This window comes from Sus scrofa, chromosome 14 (genome assembly GCF_054392235.1).
Source record: "Sus scrofa isolate SSC_HxYL_T2T_F1_AM1 chromosome 14, Sscrofa_HxYL_maternal_Yorkshire_Landrace_v2.0, whole genome shotgun sequence".
In the NCBI taxonomy this organism is placed as follows: Eukaryota; Metazoa; Chordata; class Mammalia; order Artiodactyla; family Suidae; genus Sus; species Sus scrofa.
This window is the reverse complement of record NC_139396.1, coordinates 97,130,434-97,144,465: the sequence shown is the minus strand read 5'-3', so window position 1 is coordinate 97,144,465 and position 14,032 is coordinate 97,130,434. Positions and strand designations below refer to the sequence as shown.

General features: G+C 52.4%; 1 protein-coding gene and 1 long non-coding RNA gene across 2 annotated transcripts in view; both read left to right on the top strand.

Annotated features, from left to right (window-relative positions):
• SPOCK2 (SPARC (osteonectin), cwcv and kazal like domains proteoglycan 2) overlaps nt 1–3,925 on the top strand; it is a 29,402-nt gene extending 25,477 nt beyond the window's left edge. Inside the window, exon 11 of the mRNA XM_021073211.2 lies at nt 78–3,925. Within this exon, the coding sequence (XP_020928870.1) occupies nt 78–223 (146 nt within the window). The 3' untranslated portion in view covers nt 224–3,925. The remainder of the gene's footprint in view (nt 1–77) is intronic.
• A 3,415-nt stretch (nt 3,926–7,340) lies between these two features.
• The window catches only part of LOC110256608 (uncharacterized), a 131,738-nt gene continuing 125,046 nt past the window's right edge, over nt 7,341–14,032 (top strand). Inside the window, exons 1-3 of the long non-coding RNA XR_014828125.1 lie at nt 7,341–7,708; nt 9,464–11,093; nt 12,601–12,898. This is a non-coding gene — a long non-coding RNA (uncharacterized LOC110256608). The remainder of the gene's footprint in view (nt 7,709–9,463; nt 11,094–12,600; nt 12,899–14,032) is intronic.

The following is a 14,032-nucleotide window of genomic DNA, read 5'->3' as shown; positions in this document are numbered from 1 at the left end:
CCGGTACCTGGCTCAGCGTGGTTGGGCTCCCCTGCTGGAGGGGTCCTAACCTGCCCCTTGGCTTGTTCCCCTCACAGATGACATCGTGGGCTTCTCAGGGGACTTTGGGAGTGGTGTCGGCTGGGAGGACGAGGAGGAGAAGGAGACGGAGGAAGCAGGCGAGGAGGCGGAGGAGGAGGAGGGTGAGGCGGGCGAGGCGGATGACGGAGGCTACATCTGGTAGATGGCCCGTGGGGAGCCGGGGAAGGCCAGGGTGCCGGCGCTGGGGGGACAGGCCAGCAGAGACCTGGACAGAAGCAGGCAGCTTGTGAATGCATCTGGAAAATACAGTCGGAAGGACCCTGGCTCCAACGGGGAGGACCAGACATGTGGGTGTGATGCGTAAGGCTTGGACGTCTGAGTGTGTATGAGCGTGTGTATGAGCGTGTATGTGTGTGTGTGGGGGGGGGCATGCGCTGACAAACGTGCCCTTGGCCCACACTGCTCCTGGCAGAGTGAGTCACCCAAGGCCTCTTAGGCATCCTTGTGGTTTTCTTTCCATGTATTGATTTTAAAATACACACATTCACATGCACACACCACAAGGTCAAAATTGATTAAATGAGATGCCCCCTTGCCAGTCCCCAGCCCCTTCCAGGCTGGCCCGGACACCCTGGGGTGCCTTGCCCTGAATTGCTACCCTTGCCTCAACCAGCTCTGCCTCCTCTTGCACCTGCCCTTCTCCCCGCCCCTCCTGGAGTCAAGCCCTGGCCTGTGGGTTAAGTCCCTATTGCAGAGGGGAGTTGGGGAGGGCAGAGAGTTGTCTGGTGGCTGCTTTAACTGTGACCACCCCCCACCATGCTCAGCGGATGGGCCAGGACCCCCGCTGCAGCGAGCCCTTTCCCTTTATTGGACTCTCTCCTCTTAATTCAGGCCTCTACGACCAGAGGTGGCTGGGAAGGAGCTGTGGGTGGACACTGAGGGGCAGGGGGTCGGGATGGCTTCACCAAGCTGCCAGGGACTGGGGGCGGTCAGGAGAGTCTGCTTTTGCAGAACCAGGTATAGCCCTTAGGATGCCAGGCCCTGAAACAGCTTGGGCCCCTTTCTGTGGCTCCCAGGTTGGGGCATGATCTGGGCTGTTCTGTGGAGGCAATGAGAGGTGGTTGTGCAGGTGAGCTCCCCCGGCCCAAGTGAGGGGGTGCCCACACCTGCCCCTGTCCCTCCTGCTGGGGTTCCCTAGTTTATTCCAGGAGCCCACGGATCAAGCAGCAGGTGAGGGATCTGGGGCGTGGCCAGTGCTGTGTGTGTGCACCCACCTCCTCCCTGATCCCTTAATAAATGCTCGCCTCCCTTCCAGACCAACAGAAAGTGTTGTTTCTGAGACCCTGGGAAGGAGGAGCAGTGGGAAGCTGCAGGCTGCTGCCCCTAGAGTCTGTGATGTTTCCCCATCTCTCCTCTTCCTCAAGAGAGAGGCACCCATGGGCCATGCCAGCCCCACTCCTCTCAGCGCCTGGGCTTTCTCTCTGTCCCTTCAGAGGGCCCCCTTCTAGGGCTGCTCTAGTGGAGGGGCTTTCAAACCCTGAGATGTTCAGGGTTGCACAAAGTCAATGGGGACAGGCCTGGGCAACCAGAATCTGAGGCCACATCTCACTGCTCCCCCCAGTCTCCTTACCAAGCAGGAGCCAGAGTGGATGAGAAGGTGCCCCATGGTTTTTTGTTTTTCTTTTTCTTACCCTGTCCAGTTATCCCTGTTGTAGCAAATTTCTTAACACCTTTGGTGAAGAATTTCTTACCTGGCCTTGGGCCTCTGATGCCCTTCGGTGTGTGGTGCGCGCAGTGTGCATGTGTGTGTGTGTGTGTGTGTGTGTGTGTGTGTGTGTGTATGAGCCTAGGGACCATCCCTGGGGGCCTGGCCTGTGAGGAGGAGTACCCTGTCTGCTGGGTGGCAACAGGTGCGGCGTCCACGTGGTGAGGCTCCCCGGGCAAGCCTCCCAGTCTGGCTCCCTGGCTTCGGCAGCATCCTCAGCATCTGTGGGACTCTGTGGAAGAGCCTCACCCGTCCGCCCCTTTGCTCCACCCTGGAGTCAACATCTTCCGAGCCCTCCCTTGGGGGAAATAACACAGCTCCAGTTCGCCCCAAGGACTGCTTGTCATTCCGCAGCACAGTTCTGATTGTTAAGGTGTCGCGCTGTTCCAGATCCCCTTTGGCCCGCCTCCCCCCTTCCCTTCCCTGTCCTCCCACCCCCTCCCTCTGGTCCCCGGCTCCTTCAGGGAATTGCCCGTCCAAGTCAGCCCTCTGCTCTCTGAGCAGCCGCCCCTCTCAGAGCTACTTGAAACTTAACTGCTCTCGCTAGGATTGGAGTCTGTCTGTCTCTTCCCTCTGTCCCAGCTCAGAGACCTGGAACCATCCCCTGGGGGTGGCTCTTGAGGATACTGGGGTGTTCTGGGGGGGCGGGGGGGAGAGGGAGGGGCATCCCTCTCCTCTCACTGGTGCCCTTCTCCCCTGGGGTCATGTGCCCTCCCTGCGTCTCTGGGTCTTTTGGTTGTGCACGTTTTTATAATCTTGTAAGTATGTTGTAGAAAGAAAGCAAAAGGCGCTGAACTAAGATCCTGGTGGGACTCGGGGGTCCAGCCTTGCCCTGTCTCTGAAGCCCCTACACTGCTTTTCACTCCACTTTCTGGGGCCCAGGCCCCCAAAGCTAGACCAAGCAGCTTGTGCCCAGTGGGCCGAAGGCCTCCAAGTGACTTCTTGTCAGACAAGCTGTGGGTTTCCTCGTGAGCAAGGGTGCAAGGCGGTCCTTCCTCAGCTACTTGGATGTGTGCCCTTGACCAAGCTGCCTGCCCCCCCCCCAGCCTCTCCCCTGTCCCTCTGCTCAGTGTCCTCTGTCTCTGTCCTGTGCCCACTCCCCTGGCTTAGGCAGGCAGCCAAATCAAGCTATGTTGAAAAGAGCTCAACCAAAATTTTCAGAGAGGCTCCTTGCCTGGCCCCAGAGCTGTCATTGCACCCCAGGCCTGCTTACCCACGGGCACTGGGAGAGACGGCAGGTCTAAGGTGGGGTAGGTTGGAGTTGGAGCGAACAAATGTGCCTTGAGAGGCCACTCAGAGAGGGTTCAAGGGTGAAGGGGAGGGAGGTGTGGGAGCTCAGGAAGGAGGAGGAGGGAGGCGAAGCTGATGGGGGCCTTAGAGGGTGTGACTGTCACCTCCTGTCCCCCTGGGGCTGTGGCCACATGTTGCCGGTGGTCACACTTCTGTCCTCAGGCCAGCCTGTCTGGGTTTTAGTGGGCAGGCCACCCACTTGGCCTCTCCTGAGCTCCATCTTCTTTCAGCTTCACCTCTGAGTGGGTGAGGGTCCATTGGGATCAACATGGGAACCCTCCATTTCACCAAAGCCTCACCCTCAGCCCTTGGGGAGAATGAATGGCTAATCCACGGACCCCTGGCATCATTGTGAGGCTGTGGGCTGGCAGGGGTCAAAGGGAAGAGACACCGGGGATGCAAAAGGAGACTCGAGACATCCGACGAAGTCCCAAGCAGAGCATATTGCTTTATAGCCTGAAGCCTACTTAAACTGTGTTATGTGCAATAACGGAGCTTAGAGTTAAGAATTGTGTTCAAGTGCTTGGATTTCCGTCTGTATATTTAAGTGCTGAAATTGTATCTCTCAGTAATTTTAGATGTCTTTAAAAAAACAAAAATCGAAAAACCAAGTGTTAGACCGTGTCTGTGCATTGATGGGCACCCAAGCGTCCCGTGGGTCACCCCACCCCTCCCTCTCCCCGTGCCCCCTCCCCTCACACCCAACCCCGCCTCCACTTGGGGACCCTGCCTCGTGTCGTCTTTATCTGCCTATTAACTCAGCCTAAGGAAACAAGTACCCTCCACACATGCATAAAGGAAATCAAATGTTATTTTTAAGAAAATGGAAAATAAAAACTTTATAAACACCACCTACTGGCACTACTCATTATTTTCCCCCTTGGTGTTATTTTTCACAAAACAAGGTCCCCAGGTTCAAAGCTTGTGCTCAGCACGCTTTTCGTATTCACTTTGATACATTAGACCTCAGAGAGGGTGGGGCTGTGAGAAAGGGCCTGATTCATGGAGGGAAGGATGGAAGCAACTTAGAAACACTTTTGATGTTATTGCAAATATATATACGGTTTATATTTGTAGTATGCCATAAATACATCTATATCACAAGGCAAAAATTAAACTCTGTGTCCCACTTTTTAAATTCAGCCTATTATGAACCTCCCCCCACGTCATCAAAATTATTTGAAGACATGACTTTAATACTTGCACAGTATTCCGCAATATGGATGTTCTAATGAATTTAACCATTTCTATGTTTTTAGATATTTATATTGTTTCCAAATTCTTTTCTTTTTCTTTTTTTTTTTTGGCCACTCCCACAGCATGTGAAAGTTCCTGGGCCAGGGATCGAACCTGCACCACAGCAGTGACCTGAACCACAGCGGGGACAATGCCAAGATCCTTAACCTGCTGAGCCACCAGGGAACTCTATGTTTCCAATTTCTTGATAGTCTCAACTCTAGCCCTAGCACAAACCATGACCTTGATCAAGTCATCTGCAGATGGGAGGAAGAAGCCATCTCACAAAGATCATATAGAAATATTTTCTCAGCAGTGAAAACCCTGCATGAGTGTCTTATGCCCCCCATGCCAGCCCATAGCCAGGGCACACTTGCCCATCTGGCTAAAATGGATCCTAAGGACAGGGAGGTATCTCCTGGGAGGTGGAAGCTGTAGGGGCTGGTTTTCTGTCCTTTGATGTTTCTCACTGCTGCCTGCAAGCTCTGACTCGGAGGCTCCGGAGTCTTCTTGGAAGGAAGGGTGAGGAGGTATGTGAGTTGCCCAGGAGCTGCTCCCAGCACACAGGCTGCGGGAGACAGTAGGTGGGAGATGGAGATCCCTGGAAACCAGTTCACTCTCTGGACTTGTGGGAACCTATGGTTTGGGAAATAGAGGAGCCATGGGGAGGTGAGGGGTTCTGGAGGTTGGAATGGTCAGTGAAGCATTTATACCAGCCCATAAGGTGGGTACTATTGTTAATGCCCATTTGGGAGATGAGAAAACCATTTTGGAGAAGTGTGATCACTTGGCCAATACGATGCATCTAGCACAGGGCAAAGCCTGGATTCTGCCTTCTAATTACACACAAAGCAGTCTCTCATTCGTGCCTGGTGACGGCTCCTTGTGTGGCCCACAGGTGCTCAGGGGAAAGGGGGCACTTGCCCAGGGCTAAGTTCAGGAAGGCTTCCTGGAGGAAAAGGACTTCAGCTAGGCTCCCTCATGGGTAGGGAATTAGTGGAATTATTTAGATTTGACCCTGGGTGCATGTGAGCCTCACCTGGAGGAGTGTCCTTACCCGCAGAGGTTCTATTCTGGGTTGGAGCCATTACTAGACTGTAAAAGATTCCCACGTGAGGCTGATATGCAGCCAAATGTGTGCATCCAGGCCAAGCAGACAGAAGCAAGGCATGTTCCTCAGGTGAGAACAGGATGTGCAAGAGGCCCGGGCAAGAAAAAGCTTGTGAGGAGCCAGGACTGGGCCTTCATCTCTGGGTGGGAGCCAGGTGAGGTCTGCAGGCCAGGTCAAGAGCAGGAAGTCCAGCAGTTCTTTGGGGGAGGGCTTCCCTTTTATTGTTTCATCTCATCAGTCACCAGGCCAGGCCTGGGCACTGGGTCATTGAAGAGCCTGTGGCCTGCTAAGGGCACCTGTGTCCATCCCGTGGGAAACCTCTGTGGGAGCCTCCTCAGCCTGCAGGGAATGGGCGGCGTTTGTACCTGATGATCCACATTTGTCCGGGTGATGAGGTAGAGGCCAGGGAGGGCCCTGGCTTCTGGAACAATACATCTCTGTCACCATATCCCAGCAACCCGGCGATGCCAAAAGCATCACCCTGGACAGGCCCAAGTGCTGAGCATAAGGGAGCTGCCTGGGGACCCCACGCCGCTGTTCCTCCTGAACGTTGCCCTTCAGCATCCAGGCTCCATACGCTCCCAGCACTGTGGGCACCACCTGGTTTTCCCTCTGGATTTAGCCTCCTGGGAACAGGGACTATATATTGACCACTCTCAGGTTTAACCATGACCTGAGAACAAATCTAAAAGGAAAAGAAAAAAAAAAATTCACACACAAACCCATACAGGACCAGCCTCGCCCCACCTGCCTTGTGGGTCTGGTGCCTTTGGCTGGTCTCACAACTTTGTGGAGGGGGGCGGGGTTGTTGGAAAAGGAGTGGGTTTGACCAAGAACAAACATGTCAATCAACTAGACTTCAATAAAAAAAATTTTTAAACGAAGCAAGTAAATCAACTATACTTCAATACATTTTTTTTTTTTTTTAAATTAAAGTTTAGGGAGTTCCCGTCGTGGCGCAGTGGTTAACGAATCCGACTAGGAACCATGAGGTTGCGGGTTCGGTCCCTGCCCTTGCTCAGTGGGTTAATGATCCGGCGTTGCCGTGAGCTGTGGTGTAGGTTGCAGACGCGGCTCGGATCCCACGTTGCTGTGGCTCTGGCCTAGGCTGGTGGCTACAGCTCCGATTCAACCCCTAGCCTGGGAACCTCCATATGCCGCGGGAGCGGCCCAAGAAATAGCAACAACAACAAGACAAAGGACAGAAAAAAAAAAAAAAATTAAAGTTTAAAACAAACCCAAATAAGCAACTTAGTACAAAACGGCAACAAAAACACCTCACTGGAATTTTTTTTTTTTTTTTTTTTTTTTTTTTTGCTTTTTAAGGCCGCACCTGTGGCATACGGAGGTTCCCAGGCTAGGGGTCGAATCGGAGCTACAGCTGCCGGCCTACACCACAGCCACAGCCACATCAGATGCAAGCTGCGTCTGCAACCTACACCACAGCTCACTGCAACGCTGAATCCTTAACCCACTGAACGAGGCCAGGGATCAAACCTGCAACCTCAAGCTTCCTAGTCAGATTAGCTTCTGCTGCGCCACGACAGGAACTCTGAAAAAAATTTTTTTAATTTATTTTTGAGCAATATTTGAGGGAAAGGAGGGAAACCCAAATGTTCCCATAGTCCCATTAACATCCTATGAGCTTTTTACATTATGTTGTGTAATCTTCCCAGCAACCCCAAGAGGCAGCTGTTGTTACCCATCTCCCCATTTTTACAGGAAACAACTACGCCTCCAGCGGGGTGACCCCGGTTCACTCGTGTGGTTGGATGCATTGAGCCGAGATGTCACCCAGGGTTGCCGAACTCTAGTGCCGACCTCCACATTCTGCGGTCACCCCCGTGTTATTCCCGCACTGAGAGAGGAAATACCGCGAGAACCCGCATCTTCAAAAACAAACGCGGCCGGTGCTGGGGGTGTCGGCAAGTGCCCGGAGCAAGCGAGGACAAGTGGTTGTGCCCACTCCTTCCTCCGAACCTGGGTCGGCACCTCTCCACGAGGCTCAGTACCTCTCCACAAGGCTCAGTGGCCCCATCCATGAGATGAAGGGATGGGGCTGGACTGCCCGGTGCTGGGACAGGAATTCTGACGGGCCCTGGATTTTCCATCTCTCTCTCTCCCTCTCTCTCTCCCTCTCTCCTTCCACAGTCTCTCTAATTAACCCCAAGGGCTCACACATTTGCAAAGCAAAATTAACTGTGCTATAAAAAGAAAGCCAGGGAAGGGCTGTGAGCTACAGAAGATGTCTTTCGGGAGGCTGGAAGGACTTCAGTTCTGTGGAGGTAAGTGGGGTTGGGGCTGGACTTTGGAGAATGGTGCTTCATACAGTTGGGAAAGTGGGGTGGCTGTGGGGAGCCTGAGCACACAGCCACGTGACAGCCACAAGGTCCTTCACCGATACAGCTCTCCAGCACGTGGCTGGGGCAGACCTGGGGCCCATCCAGGCCAGGACCTTCACAGGCATGATTTCATCTGGGCCTTACAACAGCCCTCATGGTGGAAAAGGACACTGTCACACCACCATCTGTGACGAGTCCTCTCACTAGTCCCCCTTGAACCTCCTGAGACTGAGGCATAGGTGGCAGAGGGCACATGGCTGCGTGAGTGGCTGAGCTGAGGCCTGAACCGGGGCTGCCTGGCACCGGGGGCCATGCTCTGTGCTGCTTCTCCAGAAGACTGGGCAGCCTCGAGGCCCCTCTCTCTGAGGTGGGTTGGCCTCTAGAGACGCCTGGGCTGACCCACGGGGGTCTGGCTCTGGCTCCCCTCACCAATCCCTTCCTGGTTCCCCCTCTGCAGTTTGAGGGTGCAGCTTGCTCCAGGTGCCCTCAAGTATTTGCTTCCTGGGCCCCTCCCTGCCCAGTCTCCTCTCAGTCACATGTATGGTTTAGTGACGGACGCCGTTGGAGAAGGTACCCCGAGCAGGCAGCCTTCCCTGCACCCCGCCTCCAGCCTCCTCTCCCAGCCCAGCCCAGGGCATGTTAACTCCTCCAACACTTACCTGGCCTGGGGTTGGGGCTGCCCAGGGCCTGGCAGTGCCCATCTGCTCAATGTGAATTTTATCTGCCCAAGGACCCTCAGAACCAGCCAGGAGGGGCCAAGGCAAGGTCCCTGGGCCAGGGCCGTATGGTCCTGTCAGCTTGCAGACCAGCTGAGGTCCTGCCCTGGGACTGAGAGCCAGCTCCTTCCCGGCTCTCCCCAGCAACCCGTCGTCCTGCAGGCTCGGGACTCCATCTAACTTGGGTCTTTTTGTTTTTCTCCTTGTCCGTTCCCCCTGCCCAGATGCTCGGCTCCAGAGCCTGCCTTGCTCAGAGCTCAGGTGGCCACACTGGATCTGAGATTCCTGGACTCAAAGAATCCTGGTATCATTAAACCCCAGGGACAAGGCGCTCCTGTACTTTCCCCCTTGACCATGGAGGTGGGAAGTTCCAGTGGCTGAGTTTATTGAGCCCCTTTTGGATGCAAGGCCCTGCTTATCAGGGCACTGGTAGACAGAGCTGGGAGATGGGAAAGAGGAAGCAGAGAAATAAGATCCAGCTGCCTCGGGAACCCCACAGACCCATTGAGACCGTCTTGCACCCAAGAACACAAGTCTGAGTGGGCTTCTTGCTGGTGCAGGAAGATGCCCTCCCAGGGGTTTTGAACTCATGGTGAAAGGGTGACAAGGCCTGTGTAACAGTGGGGAGGGCAGGAACTGTCCCTCTTGGCAGGGTCATGCCTTGTTCAGAGGGGCTGCTGCTGCTCAAACCCATTGTGTGTAATGGCTGGAGTCAGAGAGGTTCAGATGGAGAAGTAGTTGAGGCCACTTTGGCAGGATTTCATCCTTTCAGTGCTGAAAGGGTGTGGAGGAGGATGGGGAGGAGGACTGGCATGCAGCCTCCAGGGCCTGGGTGCCCAGGCATCAGCTTCCAAAGCCTGTGGGAGCCTCAGGCCGGGACAGAGGCTAAGGGATGATCCCGTGTCCCCTTCTCAACCCTCTGTAGTAACAGAACCCCCATTTCTAGCTGGCCGTCTGGCTGCTCAAAGGCCACTCTTCCCAGCCTCTCTTACAGCTCCCCGTGGCCAGTGACTCCTCAGTGGAGAGTAGGATGAGGGCAGAAGTGACAGATGACCCTTCCTGGTGGTGGCTCTCCAGAGGCGAGGCCATGCCCTTCCAGCTCCTGCGTCTTCCTACTGCTGGGAATGCAAGCAAGGCTGCGGCGGCTCCATCTTGAGGTGATGCAACCAGGGGTAAGGAGCCTGGGGACCACTCACCCTCCCTTTTATTTATTTATTTATTTATTTATTTATTTATTTTTAGGGCCACACCTGCAGCATATGGAGGTTCCCAGGCGAGGGGTCGAATCGTAGCTACAACTGCCAGCCTGCACCACAGCCACAGCAACACCGGATCCAAGCCATGTCTGCAACATACATCACAGCTCACGGCAATGCCAGATCCTTAATCCACTGATGGAGGCCAGGGATCGAACCTGCATCCTCATGGATCCTAGTTTGGGTTTGTTAACCTCTGAGCCACGAAGGGAACTCCCTGGTTTGTTTAAATCATTGTTATTTTTAGTCTCAGATATAAGAGCCAAATCTATATCCTAATTCTGAGGGTCGCCAACTCTTTGGCTGTGACCAGAGAGAGGTAGATTTCACTTTGGGATGTGTGTGTAATTAGAACAAGGCTTCAGTGGAGCAACACCAACCCTTTCTACATGCTCCACCTTCTAATATTTTAATTCTACCTAGTTTCTTAAAAATTGCTTCATGTGTGCTCACTACATGCTGTGACCTGAGGACTGAACAGCTCCATCCTGACTGTCACCAGGCTGACCCTGGTCCCCTTGCCCCAGCTTTCCCGCTCTTCTGTCCCCACTCCCCCCACCTACATAGTACCTCCCTCACACCATTCTTTTCCCTCTTTCAAACAGTAATTTATTTAAAAAAAATTTATGGAGTGTCCCCTCTGAGCCAGAAAAATGCTCCAGCAGTTGTCTTGGCAGGGCACTGAGAGAGGAAGAGATGAATCAGTGATCATAGGAGGCTTCCTGGTGGAGGTGGCATTTGCACTGGACATTGAAGGGCAGAGATAAATGTGGATGAGCAACACCCTGCAAGACTGGCCCTAGTTATGATGCAGCCTCAGTTTTAGCCTCTCCCAGCCTCCCAGTCATGAGGCTCTAGCCACACTGGTCTTTCTTCTGTGCCTGAAAGGAACCCACCTCTTTCCCATGTTAGAACCCCCACGGTCTGTTCCCTCTGTCTGGAATGCTTTTCCTCACCTTCAGTCACCAGCTTCAACCCACTACTGACTCCCCAGCAGTGATCACCTGAGCTAGCACCTATCTCTAGTCAGGTGTGATGAATAAATATTTGCTGAATGAATACATTCTAACTTAGCATTGTTCATCTGTTCCTTGGACAACTGCAGCAGCCTCCAACCTGGTCTTTCAGCCCCCCTTCTTTCTAGTACTCTTAGTCCAGCTTGGTCACAACTGCCATGGAGTCAGGGCGAGTTCCTTCCTGTACATAATACCCTCAGTGGCTCCCTATTACCCACAGAGTGAAAAATCAAATTCTTTTTGACTGGCTTTTTGGAAGGCTGGTGATTTGGTCCTCACACACCTTCTTTTCCTCCTCATCTTCTTCCTTTTTACCTCCTATGCCTCAGAACCTTAGTCTGTGCTCTCTGCCTGAAAGATGTCTCCATTCTCCTTTACCTGGTCAACTCCTACACATCCTTCAAAACCCAGCTCAAACATCATGTCTCATTCCCACCTTCAGGCTGCTTCTGTTCTCCATTAGCTTATGTAGGTCCATATTCTCTCCTAAGACCGCTGGGCTGCATCTCTTTGATTCCCTGGGTTTTCCCTGTTGGAGTTCCTTGAGGGTATGGATCATGTCTTGTCACATGTGTATCTTTCTTTTTTTTTTTTTTTTTTTTTTTTTTGTCTTTGTGCTATTTCATAGGCCGCTCTCGCGGCATATGGAGGTTCCCAGGCTAGGGGTCGAATCGGAGCTATAGCTGCCAGACTATGCCAGAGCCACAGCAACGCAGGATCCGAGCCGCGTCTGCGACCTACACCACAGCTCACGGCAACGCCGGATCGTTAACCCACTGAGCAAGGACAGGGATCGAACTCACAACCTCATGGTTCCTAGTCGGATTCATTAACCACTGCGCCACGACGGGAACTCCACATGTGTATCTTTGAGTCCTGGGCCTGGTCCAGGGCAGGTAACCAGTTCCTGACATCCTCCTTGTCTAAAATACCTATCATCACTCCTGGTGCCATTTATCATCATTAGCGATTCACTTCTCTTCCATTGCTTAAACAATTTTACCCTTTCTGCTAGAGCCTTTCTACAGATTGCTGCCAAGCTCCAGTATCTCAACAATTTCATGTTGGAAACCAAAGAGTCAACATTTTATATCAAGTACTGAAAACTTTACAGTTAAACAAGTTTTTATAATTTTAAAAAATTTAGTGAATTTGGTGCATTCATCTAAGTTCGATACATTTTTTGGCAAATTGGCCTTTCTGCCTCCTGAACTAGTCTCCCAGCTTATATTTTAAAAGGAGCCTAACCCAAAGGAATGACTCTCTAAGGATGGAAATGTGTGTGCTTTGGAGTAGAAATATCACAGGGAGGCTTTCATTAACTGTTATCTGCCTTTTACTTGGATTTTACTTGGGAGTCACACTCCTGTGCTTTTACAGTGTTAGTCTAACAGCGCTGAGTGCTCCCTTGCTCACCAGAAAGGGATCTCCTCTCCTGGTGGGAGGGCTGCTGGCCTGGGTGGGAAACACCCTCCTTTGCTCCCATTGGCTGCTTGGTCAGTGGGGGTGGGAGTGTGGAAATGGAATCACTTCAGCCAGGACCCTCAGGTGCAAGCAGTAGAAACCCACCTCCTAGGCAGAGAAGGAATTTACTGGCCCTCATGGAGGGGGAGGATATTGGGGCAGCTCTTGAAGAAAATAGTGTAGGAGGGAGTTCCCGTCGTGGCACAGTGGAACCGAATCTGACAAGGAACCATGAGGTTGCGGGTTTGATCCCTGGTCTCACTCAGTGGGTTAAGGATGCGGCGTTGACGTGAGCTGTGGTGTAGGTTACAGACGTGGCTCAGATCTGGTGTTGCTGTGGCTGTGGCGTAGGCCTGCAGCTCTAGCTCCTATTCGACCCCTAGCCTGGGAACCTCCATATGCCGAGGGTGTGGCCTTAAAAAAAGAAAAGAAAAGAAAATAGTGTAGGAACCAGGGTGTCAGGTCTAGCTACTGTGGGGTCCTGCCCCAAGGCTCTCCCGGTGCTGCTCATCTCTCATCAACACTTGACTCTGTTTCTTCTCACCTGTTGGCCTCATTCTCTTGATGGCTGTTCTCCATGTGGCAGAGAACTTGCCGCCCCAGCGGAGAGAGCAGCTTGCTCCCAGAGTCTATACTTTAGTCCCAAGGAAGGATTCCAACTGGACCCATCACTGGTGCCAGGTGAGTGGGGTGCTGTGATTGGCCAGCCTGCATCCTGAAACCACCCTTATGGCCTGAATACGGTCTGTGACCCGGGAAAGGGACATAGGGAAGCTTCCTGGAAAGATACGAAACAGCAGTCCTCTCCATCATAGTTTAGCCTGAAAGGAAAACCCAGGGATGTGGCTTAATGTCACATATTTTACTTAGCTCCCTTGGGGAGCCCAGGACTTTTAAAGGTATAGACCCTTGATTGTTAATTTCATTTTTCTGACCTTACCCAGCCATGCACCTTCTTTCCAATTAAGCTCACTACTTGCTGCTCCACAAATAAATATTCATAGCATGAATGAATGAATGAACATGTACATGGCAAACACTTTTCCTACTTCTGGGCCTTTCACTTTCTGTCACTTGGAACATGGCCACCAGGGCACCTGTTCCTGCTTGTTTTGATCAGACCCATCCTTTCAGGCCCAGTTCAAGGGCTGCCTCTTCTATGAAACCTTCCTGAGCCCACAAGCAGCAAGGATCCGTCCCTGTAGAAGTTTTGGTTTCCCTCTCTTTATAGACTTTAGCCTGATTTTATGTCGTTTGTATTAGGTATCGATTTAGCAAAAAGGCTTTCCAACAATTAGTCCATCCCACAGGTCGTGAGCTCCTCATCCCTGGAGGTTTTAGAGGAGAAGCATGTTTAGGGGTTGCTGTAAAGGTGAAACCTCGTGGGGGTTGTATATTAGTTAACTAGGGCTGCTGGAACAAATTACCACACACTGAATAGCTTTAAACAACAGTAATTTGGTCTCCCACAGTTCCCACAGTTCTGGAGGCCAAAAATGCAACGTTAATGTGTCAGTGGGGTCGTTACCTCTGGAGGCGCCGAGGAAGAATCCTTTGGGTGCCCCTGTCCCAGCTTCTGGTGGTTGCTGGTGAGCCTTGGCTTGTAGCACAGCGCTCCTGTGTCTCTGTGTCCTCTCCTTGTAAAGACATTAGTCACTGGATTTAGGATAATTTCATCTCATGATTCTTAACTCAGTAACATCCACAAAAACCCTGTTTCCAAATAAGGGCACTTATTTGAGGTTCTGAGTGGACCTGTGAATTTGGCAGATGCTGTTCGACACACTACAAGGAGCCTGTGTAGGATAAACTAAC